This window comes from Sorex araneus, chromosome 11, assembly GCF_027595985.1.
Source record: "Sorex araneus isolate mSorAra2 chromosome 11, mSorAra2.pri, whole genome shotgun sequence".
NCBI classification, from domain to species: domain Eukaryota; kingdom Metazoa; phylum Chordata; class Mammalia; order Eulipotyphla; family Soricidae; genus Sorex; species Sorex araneus.
This window is the reverse complement of record NC_073312.1, coordinates 24,649,715-24,664,425: the sequence shown is the minus strand read 5'-3', so window position 1 is coordinate 24,664,425 and position 14,711 is coordinate 24,649,715. Positions and strand designations below refer to the sequence as shown.

At 60.1% G+C, this 14,711-nt stretch overlaps 2 protein-coding genes across 7 annotated transcripts in view; both read left to right on the top strand.

The window, feature by feature from the left end:
- GBF1 (golgi brefeldin A resistant guanine nucleotide exchange factor 1) overlaps positions 1-3,234 on the top strand; it is a 136,686-nt gene extending 133,452 nt beyond the window's left edge. For all 5 annotated transcript variants that reach the window (XM_055118785.1, XM_055118783.1, XM_055118784.1 and 2 more), the window contains 7 exons: positions 23-173; positions 273-403; positions 519-620; positions 864-977; positions 1,075-1,255; positions 1,867-1,995; positions 2,424-3,234. In XM_055118785.1, coding sequence (XP_054974760.1) covers positions 23-173; positions 273-403; positions 519-620; positions 864-977; positions 1,075-1,255; positions 1,867-1,995; positions 2,424-2,704 — 1,089 coding nt within the window. In that variant the 3' untranslated portion in view covers positions 2,705-3,234. The remainder of the gene's footprint in view (positions 1-22; positions 174-272; positions 404-518; positions 621-863; positions 978-1,074; positions 1,256-1,866; positions 1,996-2,423) is intronic.
- A 4,126-nt stretch (positions 3,235-7,360) lies between these two features.
- NFKB2 (nuclear factor kappa B subunit 2) lies at positions 7,361-14,666 on the top strand. Of its 2 annotated transcripts, XM_055119038.1 has the most exons (23): positions 7,361-7,451; positions 8,869-8,956; positions 9,206-9,287; positions 9,389-9,429; positions 9,564-9,662; positions 9,739-9,890; positions 10,134-10,240; positions 10,334-10,492; positions 10,689-10,793; positions 10,874-10,959; positions 11,042-11,180; positions 11,263-11,391; positions 11,506-11,700; positions 11,787-11,928; positions 12,543-12,657; positions 12,742-12,955; positions 13,043-13,212; positions 13,292-13,394; positions 13,493-13,644; positions 13,772-13,841; positions 13,940-14,112; positions 14,204-14,315; positions 14,394-14,666. In XM_055119038.1, the coding sequence occupies exons 2-23, from the start codon at positions 8,936-8,938 to the stop codon at positions 14,516-14,518; spliced, it is 2,691 nt and encodes an 896-aa protein (XP_054975013.1). In that variant the 5' UTR covers positions 7,361-7,451; positions 8,869-8,935; the 3' UTR covers positions 14,519-14,666. The 2 variants fall into 2 exon arrangements, with proteins under 2 accessions (XP_054975013.1, XP_054975015.1); XM_055119040.1 differs by lacking the exon at positions 7,361-7,451 and having other exon boundaries at positions 8,679-8,956.
- The last annotated feature ends 45 nt before the right edge of the window (positions 14,667-14,711 follow it).

Here is a 14,711-nt window from a genome sequence, read left to right as displayed (position 1 = left end):
GCTCCTGTGCCCTGTGCCGCAGCTGCTGGATCTGATGCACACCCTGCACACGCGGGCGGCCTCCATCTACAGCTCCTGGGCAGCGGAGCAGCGCCACCTGGAGACCGGTGGCAGGAAGATTGAGGCGGATTCCCGCACCCTCTGGGCCCACTGCTGGTGCCCTTTGCTGCAGGGTAAACCTTGGGGGAGGCGGCTGGGCAGGCAGGGGCTGAGGTGGAGCTGGAGCTCGGGGGCCGGGGAAGATGCTGAGCCCACTGTCATCTCACTCTCAGGCATTGCCTGCCTGTGCTGTGATGCCCGGCGCCAGGTGCGGATGCAGGCGCTCACCTACCTGCAGCGAGCGCTGCTGGTCCACGATCTGCAGAAGCTCGACGCCCTGGAATGGGAGTCCTGCTTTAACAAGGTAGGGCGCCGGCTGGCCCTGAGGTAGCCTCTCACGTCACTCCTCAGCCCGTGCCACTCCAAAACAGCCCCCGGCCACCAGCCCTTGCTAGGGAGGTGTTGGCTTTCACCCCCAGGTGCTCTTTCCTCTACTGACCAAGCTCCTGGAGAACATCAGCCCTGCAGACGTGGGCGGGATGGAGGAGACCCGGATGCGGGCTTCCACGCTGCTCTCTAAGGTACTCTCACCGCCCGCACACACCCCTGCCTCTCTGCGGAGGAGGAAGGTCTCTGGTAGGATCTACAGGTGCAGTACTGCTAGTGCTCAGTACCCCCAGCTGTGGAGATTCAGCTGGCTCTAGGGCTCTGGGAGCTTTCTGGAACTCAGAGAGACCTCTGAGATTATCACCCAAGAGAGGGCAGGAGAGGGGTGTGCCTCGCTCCCACCCCAGCCTCGGCTGAAAGGGGCTGGCGGGCCTCAGGTCTTCCTGCAGCACCTGTCTCCGCTGCTGTCGCTCTCCACCTTTGCTGCCCTCTGGCTCACCATCCTGGACTTCATGGACAAGTACATGCACGCAGGCTCCAGTGACCTGCTGGTATGTTCCGCTCCACCTGCTCCTCCTCTCACCATCCCCGCCCTCCCCCGCCCCCCCCACCCTCTCCCCCATTCTCATGGTCCGCTGCTGCCTGCAGTCGGAGGCCATCCCTGAGTCTCTGAAGAACATGCTACTGGTGATGGACACGGCAGCCATCTTCCACAGCGCAGAGGCCCGAGGCGGCAGCCCGTCCGCGCTCTGGGAGATCACCTGGGAGAGGATTGACTGTTTTCTCCCTCACCTCCGAGACGAGCTCTTCAAGCAGACTGTCATTCAGGGTAGGGCGTGCAGCCCAGCTTCATCAGAAGAGTGTGGGGGCCAGAGAGAGTGTCCAAAGGGCTGGGGTGTATATGCTGTGCGTGCAGGAGCCCCGGGTTCAATCCCTGCCACTGCGTGCTCCCCCTCCAAAAAGAAAAGTCTAGCTAGCGGTCAGGGAGATGGCTCAAAGGCCCCAGATCCATACCCTGTCACCTTCTGATCCCCCAAACACCATGGGGGTCACTGTCACTGTCATCCCCTTGCTCATCGTTTTGCTCAAGCGGGCACCAGTAATGTCTCCATTGTGAGACTACTTGTTACTGTTTTTGGCATATCAAATACTCCATGGGTAGCTTGCCGGGCTCTGCAGTGCGGGCGGGATACTCTCAGTAGCTTGCCGGGCTCTCTGAGAGGAGCGGAGGAATCGAACCTGGGTCGGCTGTGTGCAAGGCAAACTCTGTGCTGTCACTCCAGCCCACAATGGGAGTAACCACTAAAAAAATTTAATAAGAGTCTAGAGCTAATTAGTTCTCTGTGAGCTCAGGTTAGTGGGGAGACCAATTAGGTAGCCAGGCCTCTGCTTGAAATAACACACCACGATTCATGTTCTGGACTCTCTGCCCTCCCCCAGACCCCACACCTATGGAACCTCATGCCCAGAAACCTCCAGCCTCAGCCCAACTGACGCCTGCTGCGGGTGACCCCAGGACACCCAGCCACCCACCTCCACCAGAGATGCCCTCTGAGCTGGGGGCCCCAGGTGAGTCCCTCTGGGCCTGCCTGCTTAGGTGGGGTGGGAATCAGACCTCGGCAGGGCCCCAGGTGGCCAGCGAGCAGACCAGAGTCCTGTGGCCTGCTCTCCGTGGGCCACGGCGGGCCGGTCAGCATTGGTGAGCTGGCTGCACGGGAGGCAAGAGAAGGCTGGGCCAGAGCTTGGAATGGAGACACAGGGCTCAGCCTTCAGGTTGTCTGGTCAGACCTGGCCAAAATGGAACCTGACTAGGGGCCCAGCAAAGCAGGTATAGGACACACAGAAGGTAGTGGACACTCTGAATGTGTTCTAAGAAGAAACGTTCAACTCCTTGGCTTGGGAGGGCCGTTCTGCTCCCAGGCTTGGGAGCGGGGCGCTGAGGTTTGGGACCTGTGGGGGACTGTGAGTCTGACTGGAGCCACCTTATCCTCTTGCAGACTTGGAGAAGCCCGAGTCCCCCCGACCTGCCAACAGCAGCTCCCCCGGATCCTCCGTGGCCTCGAGCCCCAGCAGGCTGAGCCCTAGTCCAGATGGGCCTCCCCCACTAGCTCAGCCCCCGCTGATCTTGCAGCCCCTGGCCTCCCCTCTGCAGGTGGGCGTGCCACCCATGACGCTGCCCATCATCCTCAACCCTGCTCTCATCGAGGCCACCTCACCAGTGCCCCTCCTGTCCACTCCGCGCCCCACAGACCCCATGCCCACCTCGGAGGTCAACTAACACCCTTCAGAGATCAGGACCTGAGCTCCCTACCAGGCCGGCTGTCCTCCTCAAAGCCCCCTTCCAGCTGCCCCAGGGGGCCACCAACTCCATGCCCGGCCCGAGCTGCCATTGCTACTAGTTGAATAAGGACCTGAAATGAGAACCATTATTCTTCCTTGGGGCCAAGAATCAGGCAGCAGAAACTTCTTCCTCCTCTGCTCTCCATTCCTGGGGGTACAACCTGAAAGCACTCAGGTTTCACCTGCACAGCCTGGCAGCTCTGGGGAGGCTTCACTGTGCCCCCTGCAGTGTCCACCCTCCTCCCCACTCTGCACTTTGTTTCCCTCTCCCTCTCACTCCCATCAGCCCGGGGCCACCTCTGCCAGTTCTTCCTCTATTAATTAGTTGGTCAGTTTGGAGAATCGATTGGCACCATGAAGGGTGGAAAGGGGCTGGATGGTGGACTGCCTACAGGAGTATGTACATACGGAAAAACAGGACAACAATGGACTTTTTATGATGTAATAAATGTCTTAGTACCAACTTCATTGCCTTCCACTCTGGTTTTCTTTTGCATGAGAGGGTTGAGGTTAGGCCACACCCAGCCGTGTTCAAGAATTGAAAACCTGCAGGTCAGTCATGTGCAAGACAAGTACTTTCCCCACTGGAATATCTCCAGCCTCTCCGTTGCTTTTTTTTTTTTTTCTTCTTGAGCTTGTGGGTCAGAGCTCTGTGCTATTGGATCCCTGGGACACGGGCCTTGCATAGTCAAATAGAAGTGAGTTCCTTTCTCACTGCTCCAAAGGCAGCCTCCGAGAGAAGATGAACCAGAGGGCAGTGGGCACAGCCTGCTGCGGGAGAATACTAACCTGAGGCCTGGTCCCTCCTCTTCCCTGTGCGTGGTCTACACACTGAAGAAGCCTCGCCGACCTAAGCTGCAGAAGTGAGAAGTATGGCTGCATTCCTAGTTATGAGTGCAAAAGAGCCTGGATGACAGCGGAAGGCTCCGGGCTTCAGCTGTGTCTCTGTTCACCCATTTGAGCCCTCTGAGCTCTGCTGTTAGAAGCATCCATGTTTCCCTCGGGGCGGAAACAGAAGTGACAGCTACAAAGAGGAGCAGCCCCTAAAGAAAGGAATATGATGACTTGGTGTCCCTGTGTCAGTACAAATATTAGGAAAGAAGGGATCACAAACTGGCCCTGAGAAGCAGAAAAACATTTACCAGAAGTCCCATGGTTCTTTTTGTTTTGTTTTTTAATTGAATCACCGTGAGATATAAAGCTTTCATGCTTGAGTTTCAGTCATACAATGATCGAACACCCATCCCTCCACCAGTGCACATCTTCCTCCACCAATGCCCCAAGTATCCCCCCATCCCAACACTCCCCCTGCCCCATACTACTTTGGGGCATTATGGTTTGCAGTATAGATGCTGAGATGCTATCTCGTTTGGTTCTTTATCTACTTTCAGCACACATCTCCCATCCCAAATGATTTCTCCCACCATCATTGACTTAGCGATCCCGTCTCTATTCCAGCTGCCTTCTCCCCCAGCTCATGAGGTAGGCTTCCAACTATGGAACAGTATTCCTGGGCCTTGTCTCTACTATGCTTGGTTGTCAGTCTCCTATTAATTTATATTCCACAAATGAGTGCAGTCATTCTATGTCTGTCCCTCTCTTTCTGACTCATTTCACCTTAGCATGATACTCTCCATGATCATCCACCTATAAGGAAATTTCATGACTTCATCTTTCCTAGCAGCTGTATAGTATTCCATTGTGTAGACGTACCAAAGTTTCTTTAACCAGTCATCTGTTCTCAGGCACTCAGGTTGTTTCCAGATTCTGGCTATCGTGAACAGTGCTGCAATGAACATACAGGTGCAGATGTCACTTCTACAGTGCTTTTTTGCACCCTTGGGATATATTCCTAGAAGTAGAAGTCTCATTCTTTTTTTTTTTCTTTTTGGGTTACACCTGGCTCTGCACTCAGGAATTACTCCTGGCAGTGCTCAGGGGATCATATGGGATGCTGAGAATCGAACCCGGGTTCGATTCAAGGCATGTTCGTGTGCAAGGCAAACGCCCTACCCGCTGTGCTATCACTCCAGCCCCAGAAGTCTCGTTCTTTACAGAAAAGACAGCTGACACCTACATGAGTTGGGTTGTGGACAGCACTGTATCTTAGAAGGCAACAACAGGGGCTGGAGAGATAATACTGGCACTTGCAACAGACCCAGACACTACTTGGTCCCCTGAGTCCTGCTGGGAGTAATTCCCTGAGTTTAGATGCTCAGGGGTTACTCTTGGCTCTGCACTGAGGAATTACTCCTGGCAGTGCTCAGGGGACCATATGGGATGCTGGGAATCGAACCGGGGTCAGCCATGTGCAAGGCAAACGCCCTACCCGCTGTGCTATTGTTCCAGCCCCCTCGTCTTCTTTTTTTAACTTTTTGGCTTGTGGGTCACACACTGAAGTGCTCAGGGGTGATATTCCTGGCTCTGTGCTCTGGGATTACTCCTGGTAGTGGTCAGAGGACTATGTGGTGCTAGGGATGGAAGTCAAATCAACTGTATACAAGGCAAGCTCCTAACCTGCTATACTATCTCTGGCCTCTTTTTTTTTTTTTTTTTTTGATAGGATAGGTTTGAGGACACAGTTGTGCTCAGGGGTTACTCCTGGGTCTGCACTCAGGAATTACTCCTGGTGGTGCATGGAGAACTACATGGGGTGCTATTGATCAAATCTGGGTAGGCCACATGCAAGACAAACACCCCACTTCTGCACTATTGTTCTAGCCCTCACACTTCCTGTTTTGGAACCTAAGGCCTCACACATGTGGAGTCCACACTGTACTACTCAGTCACATCCCACATCTTCAAGAACTTCTTGAGAAGTAAAAGGTGCCGGGGAAATAAGTCATACATGGGACCCTTAGTGCAAACCCCAGTACCACGTGGGGCACTCCCTTCAGCATCCCAGGAATGGGTTTTGTTTTATTCTTTTAACGACCAATGAGGGGCCAGAGCGATAATACAGGAGGACAGAGCAATTGTTTTGTGTGGAACTAACCCAGGTTCGATCCCCAGGACACCATATGGTCCCCTGAGCCCTGGCAGTAGTGAGCCAGGAGTAAGCCCTGGGCACACCAGGAAGTACAGTGACTATCTGAACCCCTTAACGCTTTATTCAGGGTTCTCTGTAGGATGGAGAGAAAGAGTACAGTGGGTAGAGCATTTGCCTTACACACCACTGACCCAGCTTCAATCCCCGGCATCCCATATGGTCCCCTGAGCACCACCAGGAGTGAGTCCTGAGTGCAGAGCCAGGAGTAACCCCTGAACATCTCTGGAAGTGGCCCCCAAACAATTCTTTTTAATTCATCACTTCCTCCTTGCAATATTCTTCACGTCGCTTCTAACACTAGTTTTTCCTGGTTCTCCTAGCCACTGGCCAAGCCTTTTCATATCTTTGCTTGGCTTCTCATCTCCACAGCCTCAGTCCAGGATGCAAGACTGGACCCTCTGCTACTTTCTCCAGCTGTGGTTGCCTCATAACCAACTGCCCCCATCCTAGGACCGTAGACAACCATAACTCCTCCTTTATTCCAGTGCTATACTCTAGGCTTTATTTGCCAGGCATCAGGCATGTGTATCTTTGGGGAGGGGTTTTAGCTTTTGAAGGGGGCCACACCCCGTTGGTGATCAGGGTTTACTCCTGGCTCTGAGTTCAGGGATCATGCCTAGTAGGCTCATGGGGGACCAAGGACTGAACTCAGGTCAGCCACGTGCAAGGCAACCGCCTTCCCCCTTCTTCCCTCCCCCAGTACTCAGTCGTGGAGGGGGGGGAACCCCAGGACACGTGGCTCTTTGAAACCCTGTCATGTCCGGGGTGGGCGGGAGAGAGAGAACAGGGCAGGGGGCACTCACCTTGCAAGCGACCTACCGGACTGGATCCCCTCAAACAGAGAAAGAGTGTGTCACTTTCACTTTCACTGCTCACAACCTCCTCACGACTTCCGAGCCTTTCAGACTAAGACTCCGAGCACTGTCACCCCGACACGGTCACACCTTCATCCCGCGACCCCCTCCCCGCCGGAGAGCTCGGCCGTCGCTTTCTTCGAGGCTGTTCTAGCGGCGTTCCATCAGGGACACCTTCCCTGCCAACTTCCCCGGGAACCCTGGTCTCGCTTTCCTGGCCGGCTGGGCGGGCTCCTGCCCGGAGAGAACGCGCGAGCCGCGGCCGGGAGGCGCGGGGCCCGCCAGGTGGCGCCCGGACCGACCGCAAGCGCCGCTTCCTTCCTCTTCCCCCCTTCCCGGCAGCGGCCCGGAGCCCTGAGGCCCCCAGCTTGCCCCTGGGCTTCCCCGGCTTCGGAGGTGTCTGGGCGTCGGGCGCTGCACGGGCGCCCGCCGTCGGGAACGGGACCGGGCAGGCTCCGAGAGCGGGGGACGGCGCTCGGCGAGCGGCCGCGCGCCCCGGCCTAGGGCCTCAGCCCAGACCCCTCTTTGGGGGCACTGCGACGCTTTCCCCTTTAAGAGGCGCGCCTGAGTCGCCGTCGATTGGCTGCGCGAGTTCGGAGTCAAACTTTCGGCCAATGGGAAGGGGCGGGGGGCGTGACGCACAGAAACGTCACGGGAATTCCCCCCTCCCAGGGGCGGAAAAGGGGCTTTCCCGGTTGGAGCCTCCGTGGCTAGAGAGGAGTCGCGGCCGGTCCGAGGAGGATCGGACCGGGAGAGAAGCCGGAAGCAGAGCCGCCGCCGCGGTGAGTGGCCGGGTGCAGGCCCCTGGGTGGCCGGGTCACGGGAACGGGCGAGAGCGAGGCTATTAGCTGACCCACTTACACCTAGGGCCCGTGTGTAAATGCTCACACACACACACACACACAGCGCAAGCACACGGTCAAGACACATGTCTGCACACTTGTACAGAGACTTGCATGCTGTCCTCTGCACAGCGTCGTGCACGCACACACACGCAAACATGCTAACATGCTCCCCCGTGCACAGGGGCCTGGGCCATTAACCCCTCAGAAATTCAGATACGTTCACCGCTGCCCTAACTAAGCACGTCTAACACGTCTTAGATGTATCCACACCAGTACATGGACGTGCTCATATGCACTCGCATGCTGACACCTTGCACACAAGCCCCAGCTTAGTGTTTACCTGTGATACATATATCACACACGACCATGGATTGTGAGGGAGGGCAATCAGTCACCTGCGGACCAGGTGCCACATGGGAATCAGTGGTCCTGAAGGTATTTCAGGGAAAGGCTGGCGCGACAGTACAGCGGGGGGACTGCATGCCTCGGCACACGTCTGAGCTGGTTTCGGTCCCCGGCATCCCGCATGATCCTCCAAGCCCCTCCAGGAGTGATCCCTGAGCGCAGAGCCAGGACCAAGCCCTGAGCACTGCGGGGCGTGGCCCAAAAAGAAACAAAAAGGCTGTTTCAGGGAGGCAAGGCAGAAGGCCATCCAGGAAAGAAACACTTTCCTTCCCGGTTCCTTGGCTCCAAGTCCCGTTCTCCGGGCAGAACCTCAGGGCCGCCCACTGGGAAGAGCGCCCCCCTCTCCCGCCCCCCGCCTACAGACCTTAAGAGAGAAGACCTTCTTAGAGCCGGAATGTCCCCCCAAAAGCCCCGGGTGAATCAGCCGTGGCCTCCCTTGGGGTAGAAAATCCCTAGGTAGCTCCAGGACGAGAGGGAAGGGTGCGGAAGCGGCTGGGCCCGCACTGAGTCTCCCCGAACCCAGAAAGGCCCTGGTGTCCCCGGGCCTGCCTTGGAGACAAGAGAGCAGGCACTCCCCACGGGGGCTTCCCGGCGCGTGCACGACCCTCTGCCTGCAGCACGGCCCCGGTGCCCACGGACGGCCGCGACCTTGCGCCCCTCCCGCCACGGGGTGTGTCCAGTGACGTCATTTCCAGGCCCGCCCCTGGCCCTGCCTCCCCGTGGTATTTTAGGGACTTTCCTAAGCTGCGCTAACTTTCCTGCCACTTCTCCCGCCTGGCCCTGCCCAGTCCGGGCCCTCTCCCTCTGCCATATCTCTCCCGCCACACCCGGACTGGTGGCTGGGGAAGATCAGACCCTCCCCCAAATCGGGGCTCCCTTCGCCCCACTAACTCTCTTCCTGATCTCTCTCTCCTCCCTACTCCCAACCCCCGGCTCCCCCCCTCCTAAGGCGGGCGCCTGAAACTTTGGGAAACAGAACCGGAGCCACCAGACAGAGCCGGGCCTTGCCCAGAAACATGGACAGTTGCTACGACCCAGTGAGTCGCCGCCGACTGGCCTCCAAGCCTGCCGGCTGCTCCCCTATGTCTGTTTGAATCCCCTCTGTTCCCCCACAACCCAGAATTAATGCCCTGAGATGATCTCAGCCTGCCTGGCTGTCTGTGTGTCTGCACACCGTTAATAATATAAGCTTTCTAGGGGGAGGGAGAGGGTGCTGGCACTGAGGGCTGGGAGGTGGGGGGCCCAGGGACGGCCGAGTCCACTGCTACTGTCTGTCTCCAAAGCAGAGCCTCGATGGGATCATTAAATACGAGGGTTTCAAATTCAACGCGGCTATGGAGGAGCCCAAGGAGCCCATGCCAGAGACAGGTTAGTAACCCCCCTCACCTTCTCGTCTGGGCTGGGGGTGGTGCGTCTGTGCCCTCTGCCTCAGAGCAGGCCCTGGCTGAGCAAGACCTCTCTGTCCCCAGCTGATGGCCCGTATCTGGTGATTGTGGAGCAGCCAAAGCAAGTGAGTGAGCAGAAGCTATGGTGGGGTCAAGGGGGTAAGGGGGAGTCTTCACTATGTCAGCTGCTGGCTGGGGGTGTGGCTGGCTGGGGTCTGTCTCTCCTGGTGCCAATGTGATTTTGCCCTGGGACCTTCAGCGAGGCTTCCGATTCCGATATGGCTGTGAAGGCCCCTCCCATGGAGGGCTGCCAGGTGCTTCCAGTGAGAAGGGCCGGAAGACGTATCCCACAGTCAAGGTGAGGCTTGCAGTGCCCAGGGGGTGCATCCGGGGCTCTGTGTGCAGGGACATTACTGACCGCGTCCTCCTCCCAGATCTGTAACTACGAGGGACCAGCCAAGATCGAGGTGGACCTGGTAACACACAGTGACCCGCCTCGCGCTCATGCCCACAGCCTCGTGGGCAAGCAGTGCTCGGAGCTGGGGGTCTGCGTCGTGTCTGTGGGGCCCAAGGACATGACTGCCCAGTAGGTGCCACCTACCCCTGAGCCCCAATGACATATCCTCTCATTGCCTGCCAGCCCGAGGCCCCAGCCCACCTAAGTGAGCTCAGCCCCCAGGGACGGATGATATTCTGGTTGCCCCCAGAGCCCGTGGCCCTATTAAAAACCAGAGAGGCCCTCCTGCGGCGTGGCGGTGGGGCGTGTGCCTCGGGAGGAGGCAGGAACAGTCTTCAAGGCCTGACCCCCCCCATACACACACATACTTAGGTTTAACAACCTGGGCATCCTGCATGTGACCAAGAAGAACATGATGGATATCATGATACAGAAACTTCAGCTGCAGCGCCTCCGCTCCACACCCCAGGGGCTCTCAGGTGCGGGGTGGGGGAAGAGAGGGCGTGTGGGAGGTGGTCGTGGAGGCAGTGGAGAAAGGAGCTGTCCAGGAGTCCTGTGTGTGCCCCACCCAGAGGCAGAGCGGCGGGAACTGGAGCAGGAGGCCAAAGAGCTGAAGAAGGTGATGGATCTGAGCATCGTTCGGCTCCGCTTCTCTGCCTTCCTCCGAGCCAGCGACGGCTCCTTCTCCCTGCCCCTGAAGCCAGTTATCTCCCAGCCCATCCATGACAGCAGTGAGTATCCTGATCACCAGAGGGAGCTTGGGGGAACCTCAGACTGTGGAGTCATTTGCCCGGTGTCTGGCTTCCATCTTAGTAAACCAAGATAGTCACAGTTTCAGGCCTGGGGGAGAGGGGACTTGGGGATGGGGGGACCCAGGATGCAAAGCACCTCGTGCCCTCTCCTGTATTCAACCTCCCATCTCCATAGAATCCCCTGGAGCCTCTAACTTGAAGATTTCTCGAATGGACAAGACGGCTGGCTCTGTGCGGGGTGGAGATGAGGTTTATCTGCTTTGTGACAAGGTGCAGAAAGGTGAGTCTGGAGCCTGGGCTCCGAGCTCGGGGCTTAAGATCAGCTCCCAGGGCCGTGCCCAACATCTGTTTTCCCTGCAGACGACATTGAGGTCCGCTTCTATGAGGATGACGAGAATGGCTGGCAGGCCTTTGGGGACTTCTCTCCCACAGATGTCCACAAACAGGTACCGTTGCACCAGGGCTGAGACCAGGGCTGGGGCGCTGGAGGACACGCCCCCTGACAGCCATACACCCGCGCCCCCACAGTATGCCATCGTGTTCCGGACACCTCCCTATCACAAGATGAAGATCGAGCGCCCCGTCACCGTGTTCCTGCAACTGAAGCGCAAACGTGGGGGCGACGTCTCCGACTCCAAACAGTTCACCTACTACCCGCTGGTGGAAGGTGGAGCCCTGCGGGGAAGCCGGGGCAGGTCTGGGAAGAGGTTGGTGGGAGGGAAGCGCTGAACCGCTTTTCCTACCCGCAGACAAGGAAGAGGTGCAGCGGAAGCGACGGAAGACCTTGCCCACCTTCTCCCAGCACTTCGGGGGAGGATCCCACATGGGTGGAGGCTCTGGGGGCTCAGCTGGCGGTTTTGGAGGAGCAGGAGGAGGAGGTGAGGGTGATGGGAAGTGGCGTGGAGGAAGGAAAGGGGAGAAGGGAAAGAGGTCGTGGGGGAGAGGGATATGGGAGTCACTCACGCCCCTCCCCGCCCCTGCCGCACCCCCAGGGGGCAGCCTCGGCTTTTTCTCCTCTTTGGCCTACAGCCCCTACCAATCGGGCGCGGCCCCCATGGGCTGCTACCCGGGAGGTGGGGGCGGGGCGCAGATGGCCGCTGCGCCCAAAACGGATGACGGGGACCGAGCAGCCGAGCTCAGCGCGACCCCCCAGCACGACGGGCAAGCCCCGGAGCAGCTGCGGCAAGGTATGGCCTCTGGGGGGGCGGGGAAGGATCGGGGCACCGGGGTTGGGGACCTGGCCCACGCCCACTGGGCTCCCTGTCGCCCCCAGCTCGCGAGTACAACGCGCGCCTGTTCGGCCTGGCGCAGCGCAGCGCCCGAGCCCTGCTCGATTACGGCGTCACGGCGGACGCGCGCGCGCTGCTGGCGGGACAGCGCCACCTCCTGACGGCCCAGGACGAGAACGGAGACACGTAGGTGGCGGGAGGCGGGGGAGCGCCCAGGCGAGGGAGCGCCCCAGGCGGGGTCGGGACTGAGTGCCCCCTGCACGGTCACGGGGTGTCGGCGCTAGGGAGAGCTGGGATTGGTCACCGATCCGGTCACCAAGGTGGGCTTGGGCTTGTGGGGAGACAAGGAGATCCGGAACTGGGCGGGTCGGTTTCAGGTGCGGCCTTGCTAGGGGCTAGCTCTGTGCGAACAACTCAGTCCCTCCAGATTGAGTTTTGTCGTCTATTAAAGGGCTGAAGGGGCCAGAGAGAGAGCACAGCTGGGTGGGCGCTTGCCTTGCATGCATCTGACCCAAGTTTGGTCCCTGGCATCCAAATAGCCCCCCAAGGGCCCCCAGGAGTGATCCCTGAGCTCGAGCCAGGAGTAAGCCCTAAGCACCATCCTCTGCGGCCAAAAATATTATAAAGGGATGCACTAATCTATTATCCACCCAAAAAAGGTGTCCTAAGATTCGATTCAGGTGTTGCTTTGCCTATGGAGACAGCTGGCTGACCGGGCTGCCGGGGCCGTGTGGCGGCGCTGGGGTGGGAAGGCTGAGGACGGGCTTGCTCCGTCCAACCTTCATGCTGCTGCCCCCCAGGCCGCTGCACCTGGCCATCATCCATGGGCAGACCACCGTCATCCAGCAGATAGTCCAGGTCATCTGCCATGCCCAGCACCTTGGCGTGGTCAACCTCACCAACCACCTGCACCAGGTGATGGGCACCGCGTGGTAAAGGTGAGAGCGGGTGGGGGCCTGAGCTAGGGGCCAGCCCGGCTCAGTCTGCCTGTGCCCACAGACCCCCCTGCACCTGGCCGTGATCACGGGGCAGACCAGCGTGGTGAGCTTCCTGCTGCAGGTGGGCGCCGACCCGGCGCTGCTGGACCGCCACGGAGACTCGGCACTGCACCTGGCTCTGCGGGCTGGCGCCTGCGCCCCCGACCTGCTGCGCGCCCTGCTGCAGAGCGGGCTCCCCAGTGTGCCCCCACTGCTGCACGTGCCCGACTTCGAGGGTGCGTGCCCCACCTCCTCGGAGCAGGGGGCAGCGGGGGAGGGGCAAGCGGGGTCCCCACGCCAGGCTGAGGGTTCTGTGTCCACAGGGCTGTACCCGGTCCACCTGGCGGTGCGCACGCGGAGCCCCGAGTGCCTGGACCTGCTGGCCGAGAGCGGGGCGGAGGTGGAGGCTGCGGAGCGGCAGGGAGGCCGCACGGCCCTGCATCTGGCCACAGAGATGGAGGAGCTAGGGCTGGTCACCCATCTGGTCACCAAGGTGGGCTTGGACTTGCGGGGAGACGTGGAGTCTCGGGTTTGGGGTGCAGCCGTGACCAAACAGCTCCCTTCACCCGCAGCTCCACGCCAATGTGAACGCCCGCACCTTCGCGGGGAACACCGCCCTCCACCTGGCAGCGGGGCTGGGATCCCCGACGCTCACGCGCCTCCTGCTGAAGGCGGGTCAGTCGCGTCTTCGGGGCCTAGGAACGGGGCCTGGGAGGAGACGGGGCCCTCAGTGGCATCGTCCTTAATGTGGGCGCCCACGGTGCCTCCCTCAGGCGCCGACATCCACGCGGAGAATGAGGAGCCGCTGTGCCCGCTGCCCTCACCCCCCAGCTCCGGGAGTGACTCAGATTCAGAGGGGCCCGAGAGGGACACCCCAAGAGGCTTCCGGGGCCACACACCTCTTGACCTCACTCGCAGCGCCAAGGTGAGGCCCAATGGGGAGAGGTCCGGGCTACAGGTCACCTGGGCCAGGGGCTGGGCTTCCGGCGGGGAGAGGACCGGGCGATGGGGCACCTGGGGCGGGAATGGGCATCAAGCTGAGCCTTTCCCAGGTGAAGACCCTGCTGCTCCATGCTGCTCAGGACATCCTGGTGCCCCCGCTGACCCCGCCGAGCCCTGCAGGTGAGGCAGACCTCACCCCTGGTCTCCTTCACAACCTGGGGTGGCGGTGGTGTCGGGGATCTGTGCCTTTCTCGGGGTGACGGTGGCCGTTCCCCCAGCGCCAGAGCTTCCCCTGGAGGAGCCGGCCCTGCAGCACCTGGAGCACCTGCTGGACCAGCCGGGCACGCAGGGTGGCTGGGCAGAGCTGGCGGAGCGCCTGGGGCTGCGCAGTCTGGTGGACACTTACCGGAAGACGGCGTCCCCGAGCGGCAGCCTCCTGCGCAGCTACAAGGTCGGCGCCCCCACCCCCTGCTGTGCCCCAGGGCCCCCCCCCCCCGCCCCGCCCCGACACAGCTCTGGGTTCATGTCTCTCTCCCATGCAGCTGGCCGGCGGGGATTTGGCGGGGCTGCTGGACGCCCTGTCCGACATGGGCCTGGAGGAGGGAGTCAGGCTGCTGAGGGGCCCGGACACCCAGGACAAGCTGCCCAGTACAGGTAAGGGCTCCTCCCCGCGGGGGGGCGGGGCTGGGGGTGGGCCGGGCCCTGACTTCCTCTCCCCGCCCTCGGCCCCAGTGGAGATGAAGGAGGACAGCGCATATGGGAGCCAGTCGGTGGAACAGGAGGCCGAGAAGCTGGGCCCGCCCCCCGAGCCGCCAGGAGGACTCTGCCACGGGCACCCCCAGCCTCAGGTGCACTGACCGTGCCCACCTGCCAGCCCCTTCCTGGGCCACTCTGTACAGCCCCCACCTGTGCCAGCTCTTATTTAACGCCCCATGTCCACCCCTTGGTGGAGACCAATAAAGAATTTTCATGGGAGAGGGAGGGGGCCCGGCCTCCTCCCAGAGTTACCGTAGCCCCTGGCGGTGTGACTCCTGTCCCCCGAGTCGAGCC

What these genes read in the sequence shown, in the direction of transcription:
- NFKB2 (XM_055119038.1), top strand. Translation starts at nt 8,936, where the DNA reads ATGGACAGTTGCTACGACCCA. An exon ending in TGGAGGAGCAGGAGGAGGAG is followed by an intron (nt 11,392 to 11,505) that starts GTGAGGGTGATG and finishes CCGCACCCCCAG; the next exon opens with GGGGCAGCCTCGGCTTTTTC. An exon ending in GCCTCCTGCGCAGCTACAAG is followed by an intron (nt 14,113 to 14,203) that starts GTCGGCGCCCCC and finishes TCTCCCATGCAG; the next exon opens with CTGGCCGGCGGGGATTTGGC.